This window comes from Nicotiana tomentosiformis, unplaced genomic scaffold, assembly GCF_000390325.3.
Source record: "Nicotiana tomentosiformis unplaced genomic scaffold, ASM39032v3 Un00115, whole genome shotgun sequence".
NCBI lineage: Eukaryota > Viridiplantae > Streptophyta > Magnoliopsida > Solanales > Solanaceae > Nicotiana > Nicotiana tomentosiformis.
The window spans coordinates 89,863-105,040 of record NW_027174674.1 but is presented as its reverse complement, the minus strand read 5'-3'; the positions used below and the strand labels follow the sequence as shown (position 1 = coordinate 105,040).

The 15,178-nt window shown below is 37.1% G+C and overlaps 2 protein-coding genes across 2 annotated transcripts; both read left to right on the top strand.

Moving 5' to 3' along the window:
* Positions 1-590: 590 nt before the first annotated feature.
* Positions 591-6,784, top strand: LOC104107601 (uncharacterized). The gene is made up of 7 exons (XM_009616450.4): positions 591-992; positions 1,080-1,212; positions 1,848-1,951; positions 2,939-3,110; positions 3,241-3,381; positions 3,462-3,693; positions 3,785-6,784. The coding sequence occupies exons 1-7, from the start codon at positions 925-927 to the stop codon at positions 6,403-6,405; spliced, it is 3,471 nt and encodes a 1,156-aa protein (XP_009614745.1). The 5' UTR covers positions 591-924; the 3' UTR covers positions 6,406-6,784.
* A 6,828-nt stretch (positions 6,785-13,612) lies between these two features.
* LOC138903893 (uncharacterized) lies at positions 13,613-14,672 on the top strand. The gene is made up of 3 exons (XM_070192467.1): positions 13,613-13,661; positions 13,915-14,030; positions 14,145-14,672. The coding sequence occupies exons 1-3, from the start codon at positions 13,613-13,615 to the stop codon at positions 14,670-14,672; spliced, it is 693 nt and encodes a 230-aa protein (XP_070048568.1).
* Positions 14,673-15,178: the final 506 nt, after the last annotated feature.

Below are 15,178 nucleotides of genomic sequence, written 5' to 3'. Positions count from 1 at the left end.
TCAATGTGTGCTACTTGCACCTTTCGCGAATGTGATGATTTTTAATCTTATCTAATCTTGTGTGCCGCACATCTATCTTAGTATTCACATTTCTACAACAATCATCTTGTGGATAATATAGCCGATCTTATAGCTGTTCTATTTAATATACATGTGTCCTTACTTTCTAAGGTGTTTTCTCCATTGCTCAAGCTTTTACCCCTTGCTAGTTTTATCAATTAACACAATATCATAAGCAAACGACATACATTAGTTAACTCATCCATAGCTAGAATAAATAAGTAGGGGCTTATTGCAAAATTCTGCTATAAATCCACTGTTATAAGAAACTAGGAAAAGTAAATAGTGAATTCGACAAACTCAGTTTTAATTTTTTTTTTTTGGTTCTTAAACTCCATATTCGATGAAACACAACACAAGTAATATATAGTACTCCTATATTACTGTCCTTTGAGGCACAAAAAAAAAAGGAAAAAGGAAAAAGAACTTGCAAACTATGGTGAAATGATATCTTAATCACGGAATTGACCTAGTAATAAGTTAGAAAAAGTCTAAATAACCACAATTATTAGTAATCAGATGTAATGATCTGCACAGAAACGTCCTTATAGACATTTCAATTTAATTTTGCGGGGGTCAATTTCATGGTTATTTCCTCAACCCAATCCTCGTTTTCGTTAAAGTCAAGTCTTGCTTCGTTAACCGAATCAGATCCTTCCTTGAATCTCCTCATTATTATTCTTTAAAGCTTTTCCATTAAATTCCCATCCACTATCTGCAGTTTCCCAAATACCCTAATTTCCATCGATCCATTCAATCGCGCAGTGATAGCAATCGCAAAAGTTTCCATTTTTTCTTATTATCAAAGTTGCTGCTTCAATTCTGGATTTGATTGTGGACCTTGAAAACACATAGATAAAAACAATGAAGAAGTCGAATTTTTTAAGAAGTTCAAAAGAAATGCTCACCAAGAGCTTCAATTCCGCCAAATGGTAATTTCGGTCAACTCCATCGCTGTTGGTTGATTTGAATTTATGTGGTAGGCGTATTCATATTGATCTTTGTGAAATTTGATGCAGTAAGACGTCGTTAAAGCTAGCGTCATCAAGGTTGAAATTGTTGAAGAACAAGAAGGAAGTGGCAGTGAAGCAGATGAAAAGAGAAGTGGCGCAGTTGCTCGATTCTGGCCAGGACCGGACTGCCCGAATTCGTGTAAGTCATACTCTTCTATATGCCGTGTAATTCTTCTCTGTCAATGAGGTAAAAAAACGAGTTTTTGCCTACTTAATTACATGTAATTATGTTCTTTGCTTTGATGTTCTAGTGATTGAATTTGGTTGTCAGATAAGACTAACTTTGTATAAAAATTTCGTGATATGATCTTGATCCAATCATGAAACTTAGAAAGGCGCATTGGATGATTAGATACTTGCAAGCGGACATTCAAATAGTTCGCCCTGTGGATACCATGCATTTGATGCACTTAGTGAATAGCTGGCCTTGGGATCAGTAGGATTCTGCTTTAGCTATCACAATGCTTGATAATTAGTGCCATATCAGAAATGAGGTGCAGTCTTGGCACTAGGGTAGCAGCCAAATGATGCATCTTTTGACTGTGTGCCATAGCATGGAATATGCATGCTCGTCTGGGATAATTCAAGCTGTACCTTCACATCAGAAAAACTTTACTTCTGCTAGCTTAAGTTATATTCTTGAATCTAATTGCAATTCCTGTTAAGTTCTATAGCTGTGGTTGATAAGTTAACCATGTGTATGTGTGTGCGTGTGTGTATCTCAGATTTGGCTTTTGAGAATAATATCTCATCTATCTCATACTTTAATTTTAGGTGGAGCATGTAGTTAGGGAGGAGAAGATGATGGCAGCATATGATCTTATTGAGATTTACTGCGAACTGATTGTGGCACGCTTGCCTATTATTGAGTCACAAAAGTAAGTTGGTTTTGTGGATGATGTTTCTTTAGATGTTAGTCTCTATCCGCGTGAGATATGTGCATGACACAGCACCATGTTTATATGAAATCTCGCGTTACACTTGCAGTTAGATGTGATTTGCTTGTAGCTGGCCTATAACTCCTCCTCTGATGAACTCAAACCCAAGAAAAAGATAAAATAATGTTGCTCCGACTCCTCATTTTGCTAGGTAGTCGCATGACTTAACTTTCCTTGTCTAGTCCAATTGTTACTCTCAATATAGTAATCTGTTAACTGTCTTTATCCTGAGGTACTGCTCTCCCTGCCCTGCTTTGATCTAAACCACAACAGGGAGAGGACATTCCACTGTGAACTCTACTCTATCGCTAGCTTCTTCTTAGACATATAGGAATTTGTTATCTTACTTATATTTTAGTCATGCTCTTTGTGTGATTGCTTCTCTGGTGTTTTGGATTTACTATGTGGATTGTAGTGATGATGGTGATGTCAGCCATAGAATCATGACCTGATAAGATATTTATAGCTGTGCATATCTTGATCATTTAATATCTGAAAAACATCTCTTCGGTGTGAGATTTTGAGCTGAGCCCCCTTTGTCTCAGACAAGACTATTAGCTGTTGGAAGCTGCAGTAAAGTATTATTCTGTCCCTTAAACTAGCCAAAGTTTGTAAAGTCCATTCAACAGTTTTTGCAAGAACCTTTGTGAAGGGAATTCCTTTTTCTTTTTTCACATTTACTCCTCCCTGTTGAAGAATATATCCTTTCCATCACTATTTTTATGTACTTTACTGTTTGATTTATTTTCCTGGTTCCCATCTTTTTACTAATCCAAATTGAGGGTCTTTCTGCTATTTTACTTGGAATATCAGCTTTGGCAGTGGAAAATAAAGAAATGCATTCTGATTCCCGGGATTAACTCATGGCTAATGATTCAGTGTGATACCTTTAAAGGGTTTTCATATGCTATTGTCTGTGATGAACAGAAATTGCCCCATTGACTTGAAGGAAGCAATTACCAGTGTAGTGTTTGCTTCACCAAGGTGTGGAGACATACCAGAACTTCTAGATGTGCGGAAGCATTTTACCGCAAAGTACGGAAAAGAATTTATCAGTGCAGCAGTTGAGCTCCGTCCTGATTGTGGAGTTAGCCGCATGGTAAATTTGCAGTATCCCCAGTCAACAGTTGAAAATTTGACTTTTAGTATGAAGATAATGAACTATTTATATTTCTCAAATTCAGTAACATAGTGCTCTTAATTATTGTCTTTTGACTGTTGTACTTTAGTTGGTTGAGAAGTTATCTGCCAAGGCACCTGATGGGCAGACCAAAATCAGAATCTTGGGATCAATTGCTGTGGAATATGGTGTTCAATGGGATCCTAAATCAGTAGAGGAGGCGGAGTCAGTGCCTCCAAATGACTTGCTGGTATGATACTTTTTCCATTGATGACTAAGATGGAGCAAGTTATTATGCGTTTACTGACTTCACTGGTCAAAATTGTCCAGAATGGATCTGGTAGTTTACAGAAGGCCGGTAACATCCATGAAGACCTTCTTCATTCCGAAGCTTCAGATGTGAGAACTCCACTTGATCACGGTAAGAGACCTAATGCATCTCCAAATATCCCAGAGCAGAATGCGAGATCCTCACCGAGGACCCAAAACTTTGTCTCTGCACATGGTGGTGGCAGAGGCATAGCACCATCTTCTAATTATCATCATGGAGTTGGTCCTTCAGGTTAGTATCATTCATATGCTGGAATACAACCTGTACAGTTTGGTTCTCCAACTGCAAAATTATGTTAATTATGGTTGTTCATGGCTCTTAGGGTTTAGAGATGAAGGGATGGAAGCAGAGCAATCATTTCCTGCAGATGGTAATTTTTCTGTTGGCAGGCAGAATTGGAACATGGAATTTAAGGATGCTACCTCTGCTGCTCAAGCAGCGGCTGAGTCTGCAGAACGTGCAAGCGTAGCCGCCAGAGCTGCTGCAGAACTTTCAAGGTTTACAAGGCAATATTCCTCAGAATCTCAGAGGTCTGAAGTACAGTCGTCAGGAGGCAGAGGACCAGGAATGTACGATACAAGTTCCCATGAACAGTTTCACAAAGATTCAGCAACCAGCTCTTTACCTGATAGAAATCCTAGGTTTCAGAATGAAAGGATCGATAGTTTGCAACACGAAGATCTGTCTAGAGCGAGAAGACAATTTCATGATGATAATCATGGTACTTCAGTAGTTGGAGAACCAGGAAAGTATGGTACATCAAGCATCCATGAACATTTTCCTAAAGATCCAGTGTTCAGCTCTTCACCTGATAGAAATTCAAGGTTTCAGCATGAAAGGACGGATGGTTTGCAACATGATAATCTGGCTAGAGTAACAAGACATCACAATGAAAGTCACGGCACTTCGGATAGGCCTGGGTCACAAGTCTCCTCGGGTTCCATAGGCTCAATTAATAATGATAATTCATTCTCTAGCCTTGAAGAAGGTGATAGGTATATGCAGAAAAGCTTATCAAAAGAGGACAGTAGAGACAAAATGATTATGAGGAAACCATCTGGGAGAACTGAATCTGATTCGATGAGTAACTTTGAGAATGATTCAACTGAGAACGTCAATTATTTTGGAGAAAAAACTACTACAAAAGATCCCAAAATCAATTCTTCTGATTCTTATTTAAGCACTTCAGATTTTGGTCAAAATATTCCTCATTCTAGTCACCGAAGTTTTGGATATGATGCGACTAGTGATCCGTATACTGGTGTTTACCAAGGTCATGTTCCCAGTGAAACCGTTAATAAGAATTCTCATGATTCTGCCTCTGTTGCTTTTGATGATTCTGGTTCAGAAGATGATCATATTAAGTTTGACTCAGATCCTGTATATGATGACCAGCAGGCCAAACTTTATTTTCCATCACCAGAAAGGAAATCACCTACTTACGACTCCGCAAATAAAAACTTGTGGAGCTTTCACTATGACAAATCACAGGAGAAGTCTCCTTTGTCATCAGAAATCTCTGTGGAAAAGCACTCTCCGCAATTATCTGAAAATTTGGTTGCCTCTGGTAACAATTCACGACCGGAGAATGTTGTGCCAACCTTTGATGATTCTGATGGTATGAATTCCGAAAGTGACAGCGAGATGGTCCGCTCCCCGATTGGGAGGTCAAAAGATATTCAAAATATTTCCTATGAACATGCATGGAATCATGACTCGCCAAGATCCTCCTATATGGAAAATGTTTCAGGAACTGATGGGAAGAAATGGTCACACTCCTTGTCCGACAAAATGGTGTCCGGAGGAGTGCAAAGACAAGTTAAAGGTGATAAAAGTGACTCACTCAGTTCTTCAGAAGATGAGCATAAGCATAAAAAATCCCAAGATAGAAAGGATGACGGCAGTGCCCCAGCTTTGCCTGGGACACAGACAGATGATGGTAGTTTAGCTTCTTCAGTTTCTGGGTTCGAAAAGGAATTGACATTTGGGAAGTTAACAGGTGGCCTTAAGCATAAAGGTCATATCCCTCCACCTTACATAAGGAGCCAGTTAAATAATGTTCCATCTTCAGTAGAGAAAGCTCAGGAAAGTCCCGCGTTGAGGTCACAAGCTGTTGCCCCCCCTAAGAGTTCCGTTGGTGTAGGAGTGAGGATGAAAAGAGACGAGAAGTCAAGCTCAAGATTGGAAGGCACCCATTCTGATTCTGATTCAGATACTGACAGTTCTGATGAGGATTTTTCACAAGAGACTTCAAATTACAGACAAAAAACAGGAAGAAAAGTTAATACAAAACATGCGGCCTTACGAGGTTCAACTACATATTTTGATTCTGATAGCAGTGATTCCGAGGTTGGTCCTAAAGAGCAATCTCTTGCGGGTAGAAGTCAATTGGGTAGTGGATTCTCTCGTAGGACTAAAGCCTCTTCCTCCAGCTTAGATACAAACTTTTCCTCTAAGTTTAAAATGAGCTATGAGCCAGCTGTTAATTCCGACTCGGGTTTAGACAGAAAACCCAGCAGGAACTCATTCAGTGCTAAAGTACAGGAACCCCAGAAACCTGTCATGAGTTCTTATGTTGCTGGTACACAAGTACCGCAGAGACTGACCAAGAATTTTTACCGTGGTGAGATACATGAAGCCCCATCAGATAAAAGGAAGAGTTCGGAGCAGCCCAGCATTAGACCCACAGTTTCAAGGCCTAATTCACAGCCCAAGATCACATCGCAGGAAGGGAGTCGGAAGTCAAGGGTGGAACAACCATCAAGCTCCGCCCAAATGGCAGCAGCATCAGGTAGCAGTGATGCTCTAAAGGCACCAGCCTCGAGTGGGGACAAATTTTCCAGAAAGGATAGTATGAATAAAGCTAGTCATGTACATCCAAAGCTGCCTGATTATGATGATATAGCTGCCAAACTGCAGTCGCTTCGAATGAATCCCAAGTGAAGATTGTGTTTTAGCTTTGTGTACGTCAAAATGGAGACAAGTTTCTTACAGTATGTTTCTACCTAAGAGATTCTGATACAATATAGTATTTGGTGTCATTAAGAGTTAGTTTGATAGGATTCAGAGGCTTGGTTGCAATTCTCGAAGTTCTTGAGTTTTTCTTTTGAAATTCATGTGTTTGATGTCTGATTCGTAGCACTAGATGTTATTTTTATGTTTCGATCGCGCGAGCGAGTTCTTATGATATTATTAGACTTGTTTGGATGTTTGGTTTGGAGCCCCGAGGGCTCGGGTGATTTGTTTATAGTTTGCAAATAATTCCTTCATTCATTTGATGTAACAATAAGTTTGGTTTATATGAAAACTTGAAGTTATACTGTGTAGACGACTCAAATTTTTTCGTTGTAACTTAACGATATTCATCTGAAAATGACTTGCGTTGTACTCCAGACAGGTATGTTTTTCTGTTTTATAGTTGATTCATTATTTACTAAACTTATCCAAATTAAAAGCCGTGGTAACAAGTCCAGAATGTTTCATTTATGAATAGGATAGTGAGGAAGTGCCCATGCTACACAGGCCCCAGCCTAGCATAACGTTATTTTTTTGTATTTTTCTTATTTATACCGAGTGCTTAATACATACAAAAAAATGGATACGATTAAAATTAGTGTTGCATGACCTACCCATAAAAAAATGAACCCGAAAGTTATGACGAAACAATGAGTATCGGTCATTAGGCCATTTCCTATGGACCTACAAAATTTCAGGTCAATCAAAGTCTTTCAATTTTTTTTGTACAAAATCAGCATGTATTAATACACACAAAAAAATGGATATAATCATAAATTCGTGTTGCATGACCACGAAATGCTATAAAATTAACCCGAAAGCCATGGTGAAGCAATAAGTATTAGTCAGTGGGCCGTTTCCTATGGACCTATGATAAATTAGGCCAATAGGAATCTGTCCAAAAAATTTTACAAAATCAGCATGTACTAATACATGTTTTATGGATGGTTTTTCAGTTGTATCGCTAATTGGCTTCAGTTATTTATGTTATTCCGCTTTTGAGACTATTTCTTACTGTTATTGAAGTTTATTTTTGAATATTGGATGTTGGCTTGCCAAGTAAGCAATGTTAGGCGTCTGTTCCGATGAGATTTTGGATCGTGACATTAACCAAACTTCAAGATTAATGTACAAATAGATACGGAAAATTTGAATGGGCAGGAATGATGATGTAAATAACATATATGTGACTTGACATTAATGTAATAGCAAAATCAGGTTATACATACATTTTATAACCTTCTTTGTAAGCTTATTAGCAAGATTTAATTCCTTCCTAACACGAAGACGCATCTTCAGATACCTTCCCAAGAACCATTGATGTGGATTTTCTTTTTCCAAATGAAATAAAAATCATAACTTGATTAGTAATGCAAATACGGAATATTTGTCTTACCCATACAAAGTGCGATTTAAAACAAATTATTTATTTACATTTGGGAGGGGAGGGGGGATGCAACTATATCATGATGTTCAACCTAACAAACAATAGTTACCACTTCTTCAAATCATGTGGAAATAATAATAATTTATGAAGCAAATCATGAATATATTTGGTTGAGATCAGTGATATATATTCCAATACATGTGTGCCATTTCTTTGAAAAAGGAGATATCAACAATATTATATGAAGATAATAATGTATGCACAGCTCAACTGAAATACATATACTAGTTAAGTCATCACTTTATACTTGTAATCTTTGGAATGTATTTTTGTAACATGACATGTATTTTATATTCCATAAATAAGGTACTTTTTACCCCATGATAACCTTGCACACTTGAAGAAATAGAAAAGCTCTCTCTCCTCTCTATAGTTCTTGTCTGCATCTTCAATTTTACTCTTTAAATATCATTTTACAACATTAAGCATATTTAATTGATTGATTAGTATATAGATCTATTCGTCTATTGATATGAGATGATTATTCATTTGCTACATCTTGATGAATGGCATCTAACAGACAAAATAATCTTGTTCGGTAAGTTAATGCCACTCTAAAACAAGAAGCAAAGAAACAAAAATATGAGACTAGTAGAAAAACAAAGCTAATCAGTCCCATTATTGCCTCTTTTTGTCCACTGATTATTTTAGAATCTTAATTTTGGAAAGTATATTTTTGGATTCTCTCTTTGGTACTATCATGGTATGCAGGCACCTTTAAATAATGATCATAGTTTAGAAGAAGAAAGAAAAAGTGAAGTAAATTAATAACATATTCGTACACCCCATGACAATGAAAAATACAGGTAATGAGTCACATGCCTTCCCCTTATTCGGCTGGTAAAGTGGTTCTAGTACAACCAACAGCACATCTATCACATAGATATGAAAGCAAACAAAAACTCATATATTGAATAGTAAATAATTGGATAGGTAATACCCAGCTCGCTAGTGATATTGTCCGTTCTGGGCCTAGGCCCTCACGGATTTAAAACGTGTCACTAGGATCTTAAACTTGTTAACTTATATAACTAACATCCCCTTGTGTTTTGACGATGTGATACTTTATCTAAAGTCTAAAATGTTACAGGATATAAGTATATAGCCATGATAGAGTCATTGTATCCTACAAGAAACTAATGCAATGTATTCTTCCGAGCACAAAATAAATCTATTCATGACTATTCCAAAAAGATATTAAATTTATTCAAACTTTTGTTAAATCGGTATTTATTATTCTTGTATCATGGAGGTCATTGAGAATAACTACAATATTAATGAAATTCTCAAAAACCATTTATAAATATTATTATCATTGACAGTCGAGTAATGTGATGTTGTGTTCTAGCTTGGATGACAATCAAGCAAATAGAATATTGTTACCTTTGCTTAAAGTAGCAAAATATAATGCAAATCAGGGAAGAAAATCAATTAAAATGAGTTTATTTTGAATATCAAAGTCCAATTTAAATAAGAAGAAGGAAAAAAAAAAGAAGAGAAAAAGACAGCTAAAAAAAGATATGATTGTCCACTGAAGAATGAAGAAATGATTAGTCAAACTTTTATTCGGTGAACAAATGATTGATTAATGGAGTAAAGAAGATGGTCAAGCCATAACTACTGTATTTTAGCTTCTAAGGCCATGTTACTACATCCATTATAAATATTTCAAAAGCAACTTCATAAAATAAAAAATAAAAAATCTAATGGTGGGACCTGCTCCAGGTAGAATATAAACATCTTAGTTATTGGAATTGGAACATCTTCGTCAGTCAAAACCACACGTGGGCCCTCTGTTCTTTACTTACCTTACCTATATGGCTGTATTTATCTGTGCTATTGGTATATCATATTTCTTTATAATTTTAAAATTAAAAAAATAATTTTTTTAGATCTTATATGTGTACAAGACGATTATATTATGTGTAAAAATAAATTTTTTTGTGTAAAAAAAAAATAGGATCATAAAACTAAAAATAAATTTATAAATAGTCATAAAACCAATTAACCCGTATTTACCCCACAAATCTAATTATGACAGAACAAAATTACAATATCTGTTTGCCTTTTGGGGTGGAGGAGCCCAGATAAATTGCAAAACAAAGAAAAGGAAGGGAGCAGTAAAGGTGATTTAAAAAAAAGTAAATAACTACTTTTGGTTTTTTTTTAATGTCACATTTTTTACAATAAATTCAGTTTATTAAAATGATTAATAATACCGGAGAAGTTGAATTAGAAAAATTAACAAACAAACAAAGAAAATATGAAACAGTCGAAGTTTTTTCGTTATATATATACTCCATAAAAAAAAGAGGTTAGATAAGAGATGTAATAGCTGGAAAAGGTACAACATAAACTCGTTGAAAAATGGCATTAGAATCTCATGATGATTTCTGAAAGTGCTCTATTTTATTTGACATCAATCACGGTGAAAGATGATTTTGTGTTTACATTTGTAATTACAGATTGCAATACTTCAAAATCTTACCAAATGAAAGTCAAATAACACTTTCAATATCGAGTGAACAATTTTATCTTTTTTGTTTAGGATTATATTCTTGTGCAGTGATGTAAGGGTTAGACCGTCGGCACAATTTTATTAAAATTAAAATATTTAAATTTTAATAAATATCTGACTATTAAAATATTATCTTTAAATTTGGTCACTGTATAACTAAAAATATTCTTTTTCAACATCTGAATATTCATAATTTATTTTTCAGAAAAAACTAAATGTATAGAATTTTTTTTAAAAATAATAACTAAATATTATATCAATAAATATTATAGAAAATCTTAATTTATATCGTGCTATAAAAACTGTTTGCTTGATTAATCACGTTTCTAAAAGTTAGCGACGGTAGCAGTTGGAGGTGATTGTCATTGACGATGGTAGCTGATAAATGGCAAAAAGTGCATGATTTTGAGTGTATTTTTATCTCATTTATCGTGTGAGTTGCGGGAGATTACATGAGATTTGAAGTGAATTATACTCATTACGTAATTCTTATTTGTAGGAGTGAGCTTGAATGATAATGGAGCAAAATATATCAAATTATTGCAAAAAAAAGGAGAAAAATGAAAGGATTGGGAGCTCGTCTATATTCTCGTGCGTGGCACGAAAATGGACGCGAAAAAGGAGAAAAGTGAAGGCACAAAACAGCGAAGTGAAGCAAAGGCATGGATCGCCTCGCAAAATGGAAGAATTTCAAAAGTTGAATCTGCGTCCATTGGCGCGCGGCGCGCGAAGGCAGACGCGGATTCCAGCTTTTCCCATCCGAAGTGGGATTGAAAAATTTCGCCCCTTAGCAACTCTAAGTGATATAAATACATCAAAGAATGACTTTTTAAGGGTAACACAACATCTTTGAAGGCAAGAACAAGCATGGAGCAAGACGGAAGATTCGGAAACGAGTTTTTATCTTTCTTCTTTCCTTTTCTATTATTGGTGATGAATTCTTATATTGTAGTTGTGAAAACAATTATGAGTAGCTAAACTCTTTATTCTAGGGTTTGATGGAACCTCTTGGAGGATGAATTTTTGTTGCGTTTAATATAAGTTTGTCATTGAATTTTCTCTACTTGTTCAACTACGTGATTATTGTGGTTGATTGAAGGCCCCTCAATTGACTATGCCTATTTAGTATGTATTACTTGGAAAAGGGAATATATTTAGGTAGTTGTTGAACAACATCACTCCTAACGTATATGAGGAATCAATACGGAGGTTTTAAAGGTGGGATTAGGAATAACGAAACCTTGGTGCGATCTTAGTGAGCGGTAAACTAGTGCAAGTTAGCGTAGTTCGGAAGAATACGTCTAGTAAATTGTTATATTTGCTCGAAAGAGAATTATGACACCTAAAGTGCTCACGGTCGGTAGAGAGTAGCTAGACGAATTTATAGGAGACGTAGCAGGGAGGATTCCGATAAGAGGGGAAATCGTAACCCTAGACCTTTCCAATATTGTCTACAACATTTGCTTTGTTAGTAATAAAATTATAACTTTTTAATTACTTTACTTTTAGTTAGTAAACACTCAACTCATTATTCAATATTTTTGGAAGTTGATTACTTGAATTCTTGCGAAACTAGCAGTTGTGATTAGTAGGTTAATTCCCTGTGGGATTCGACTCCGGACTTGTAAACCGGATTATATTTGTAACGACTACTTAGTCCTTTTTATAAGGCATAGTTGGGCGTGATCAAATTTTAGCGTCGTTGCCAGGGAACTAACGGTGTTATTAATTACAGCTAGGAGAATTGCTAGGATTCTTTGTTTAGTCAATTTTCTTCATTTAAATTCATTATATTGAAATTCTAACGTTTGTAGTCTTGGGTGTTACAGGTGCATGCCTAGAAACTCCTCAAGTACTGGTGAATTTTTTAAAGCATTATCAGATCCTGAGAAAGCTTTCAAGGCATTAAATCATTCGAACAAGAAGGATAAACGACAATAAAACCTGACATACCAGATTGAACTAGACATGGGGACGTCATAGACGACCAAAACAACCGAAACAATGGGAATGGCCCGAACAATCGGGGTATGGCACCTCTTGTGCCGGAAGCGGCCTTGTATGATTGGGCATACCATGACTGAAAATATGACAACCGCAATTGCAGTCCCTCAGATACAAGCGGAGTCATTTCAAATCACAAATAACATGCTACATCTGCTGCAAAACAAGGAACTGTTCTACGGGTTTTACATTGAAGATCCACAACAGCATCTGAAAAACTTTTTATCAAGTTGTGTCACTTAAAAGTATCCGAATGTGACACCAAAAGCAATTAGACTGTTATTGTTTCCATTCTCAGTGACTGGAGAAGCTCAGACTTGGCTCAGTTCGCTTCCCATAAACTCCATCACCACTTGGGAGGAATTAGTCAAGCAGTTTTTGAACAAGTTCTACCCACCCAATAAGACTGCGAATCAAGTTGATGAGATATTGAGCTTCGGGAAGAAACTAGCCGAAACACTACAAGAAACGTGGGAGAGGTTCAATGAGATGCTGGTTAAGTGTCCACATCATGGCATTCCAGATCAGATGTTGGTACAAAGGTTTTACATGGGATTGGCAGATAGCTTGAAGGCCAACGTTGATGCTTCAGCAGGTGGAACATTTTTGAGCAAATCATTTAGATAGTGTAAAGTCCTACTAGATAGAATGGCTCAAATCTCAGTATGGATGACAAGAGATACTACAATCACCCATATAGTTCACTCAGTAGCTTTGGACCCAAACAACTTCATAGCCGAGAATATGCCCACTCTGATGACGCAAATGAGTATCTTTACCAAGAAGATTGACGAATCAGGCCAGAAGCAGGTACACATAGTTGACACGACTAATGGGGGGTTATGTACACCAAGTATTAACCAACTATATGTGTGCTCGTGGAGTGGTGAAAGTGACAACCAGAACTATCAGGTAAATATGAACTATGTGGGCAACTATGGAGGACAGAGGCAAGGTGGTCAAAATTGGGGGCACCAGAACCAACAGTATAGACCAGCACAGCAGCAGTACAATAATAGCAACAATCCTGGAGCTATGCTACCACAGGGTCAAGTTGTGCCTTACCAAAGGCAACATGGATATAATCAGCAAAATCAGCAACTAGCTTATCGCCAGCCTCAACAACAACAGATAGTGATACAAGATGATGGGTCGTCTGAAATTAAATGAATGCTGCAACAACTGATTGGGTCCAATGGAAAAATGCAAGAGAAGGTTGAAGCACACGACTCAGTGCTAAAAGGCATTGAGATTTAATTAGGGCAGATATCGATGGCGCTGAATAATCGCCCCCAAGGGACATTACCTACGGACACACATGTTAGCCCGAAAGAGCAGGGCCCAAAGCAGCTTATGTCGGTGAGTCTAAGAAATGATAGAGATCTTGATCTAGAGCAATAAATTTCTCGCGAAAGCCGACCAACTGAGATACTTGTGCCAGTACTAATTGAGGTGAATAATTCAACAGGGTTAACAGAGGTAACGGTACAACATGCACAAGAGGAAGCAAACAAAGAAAAAGAGGTTATAAAGGAGACTGAGAAAGTGCAAGAGACGGCATTAGAAAATGTGCCCGAGCAGGATGTAACTCAAGTCATAGTAAGGAAGCGACCTCCAACACCCTTCCCACAGAGGTTGGCTAAATATCAGAAGGATGAGCAGTACAAAAAATTCATGGAAATATTGTAGTAAATTCAGGTAAGCATTCCTTTAATTGATGCTTTGAGGGAGATGCCCGGTTATGCAAAAATGATGAAGGACTTGATGTCGCACAAGTTAAACTTTCAAGACTTGGCAACTGTGACATTGAATCAGACATGTAGTGCTGTTGTGACAAGACCTATAGTTGAGAAGCTATTCGACCCTGGAAGCTTCACAATTCCATGCACCATAGGTAGCTATGCATTCACCAAAGCATTGTGTGACTTGGGGGCGAGCATAAATCTGATGTCATTGGCTATCTATAAAAAGTCAAGCATTGGAAGAGCAAAACCCACATCCATGTTACTACAGCTAGCTGACCGAATGGTGAAAAGGCCATCCGGTATACTTGACAATGTACTTGTGCAAGTGGGAAAGTTTGTGTTTCCCGCAGATTTTGTCATTCTGGACTGCCATGTTGATGAGGAGATTCCCATAATTTTGGGAAGGCCGTTATTGGCCACAAGAAGAGCTCTGATTGATTGTGAAACTGGGGAGCTGAAAATAAGGCTAAATAACGAATAAATAACATTTAATGTGCAAAAGTCTAGGCGGCGACCCAGTGAGTTTGCAAATTGCTCTTTGATAGAAGCTATGGATGTGATCATGGAGGAAAATGATGAAGCACTTAATGCAAAAGACCCTCTTGCGGCCTGCCTCATGAACTTAGAAGAGGTAAATGGTGAAGACTTGGCGGAGTGGGTGTTGGCTCTTAAAGGCCAAGGGTACTGGAAAAGAGAGCTCGAATTTGAGTCTTTACACTTAGAAGAAAGAAAGACTCATCCAGCTAAGCCATCGATCGAAGAGCCACCACAGTTGGAACTGAAACCGCTACCATCTCCCCTCAGGTATGCTTTCTTGGGACCTAACTCGACTCTACCTGTTATTATCTCATCTGGTTTGTTAGATGTGTAAGCAGAACAACTTTTGCATGTGTTAATAGAGTGCAAGACTACAATTGGTTGGATCATTATAGATATTAAGGGTATCAGCTCGGCCTTCTGTATGCATAAGATTTTACTGGAAGATGG

What these genes read in the sequence shown, in the direction of transcription:
- LOC104107601 (XM_009616450.4), top strand. Translation starts at nt 925, where the DNA reads ATGAAGAAGTCGAATTTTTTAAGAAGTTCAAAAGAAATGCTCACCAAG. An exon ending in ATTGTGGAGTTAGCCGCATG is followed by an intron (nt 3,111 to 3,240) that starts GTAAATTTGCAG and finishes GTTGTACTTTAG; the next exon opens with TTGGTTGAGAAGTTATCTGC. An exon ending in TCATGGAGTTGGTCCTTCAG is followed by an intron (nt 3,694 to 3,784) that starts GTTAGTATCATT and finishes CATGGCTCTTAG; the next exon opens with GGTTTAGAGATGAAGGGATG.
- LOC138903893 (XM_070192467.1), top strand. Translation starts at nt 13,613, where the DNA reads ATGAATGCTGCAACAACTGATTGGGTCCAATGGAAAAATGCAAGAGAA. An exon ending in ATGGAAAAATGCAAGAGAAG is followed by an intron (nt 13,662 to 13,914) that starts GTTGAAGCACAC and finishes ATAATTCAACAG; the next exon opens with GGTTAACAGAGGTAACGGTA. An exon ending in AAAATGTGCCCGAGCAGGAT is followed by an intron (nt 14,031 to 14,144) that starts GTAACTCAAGTC and finishes TAGTAAATTCAG; the next exon opens with GTAAGCATTCCTTTAATTGA.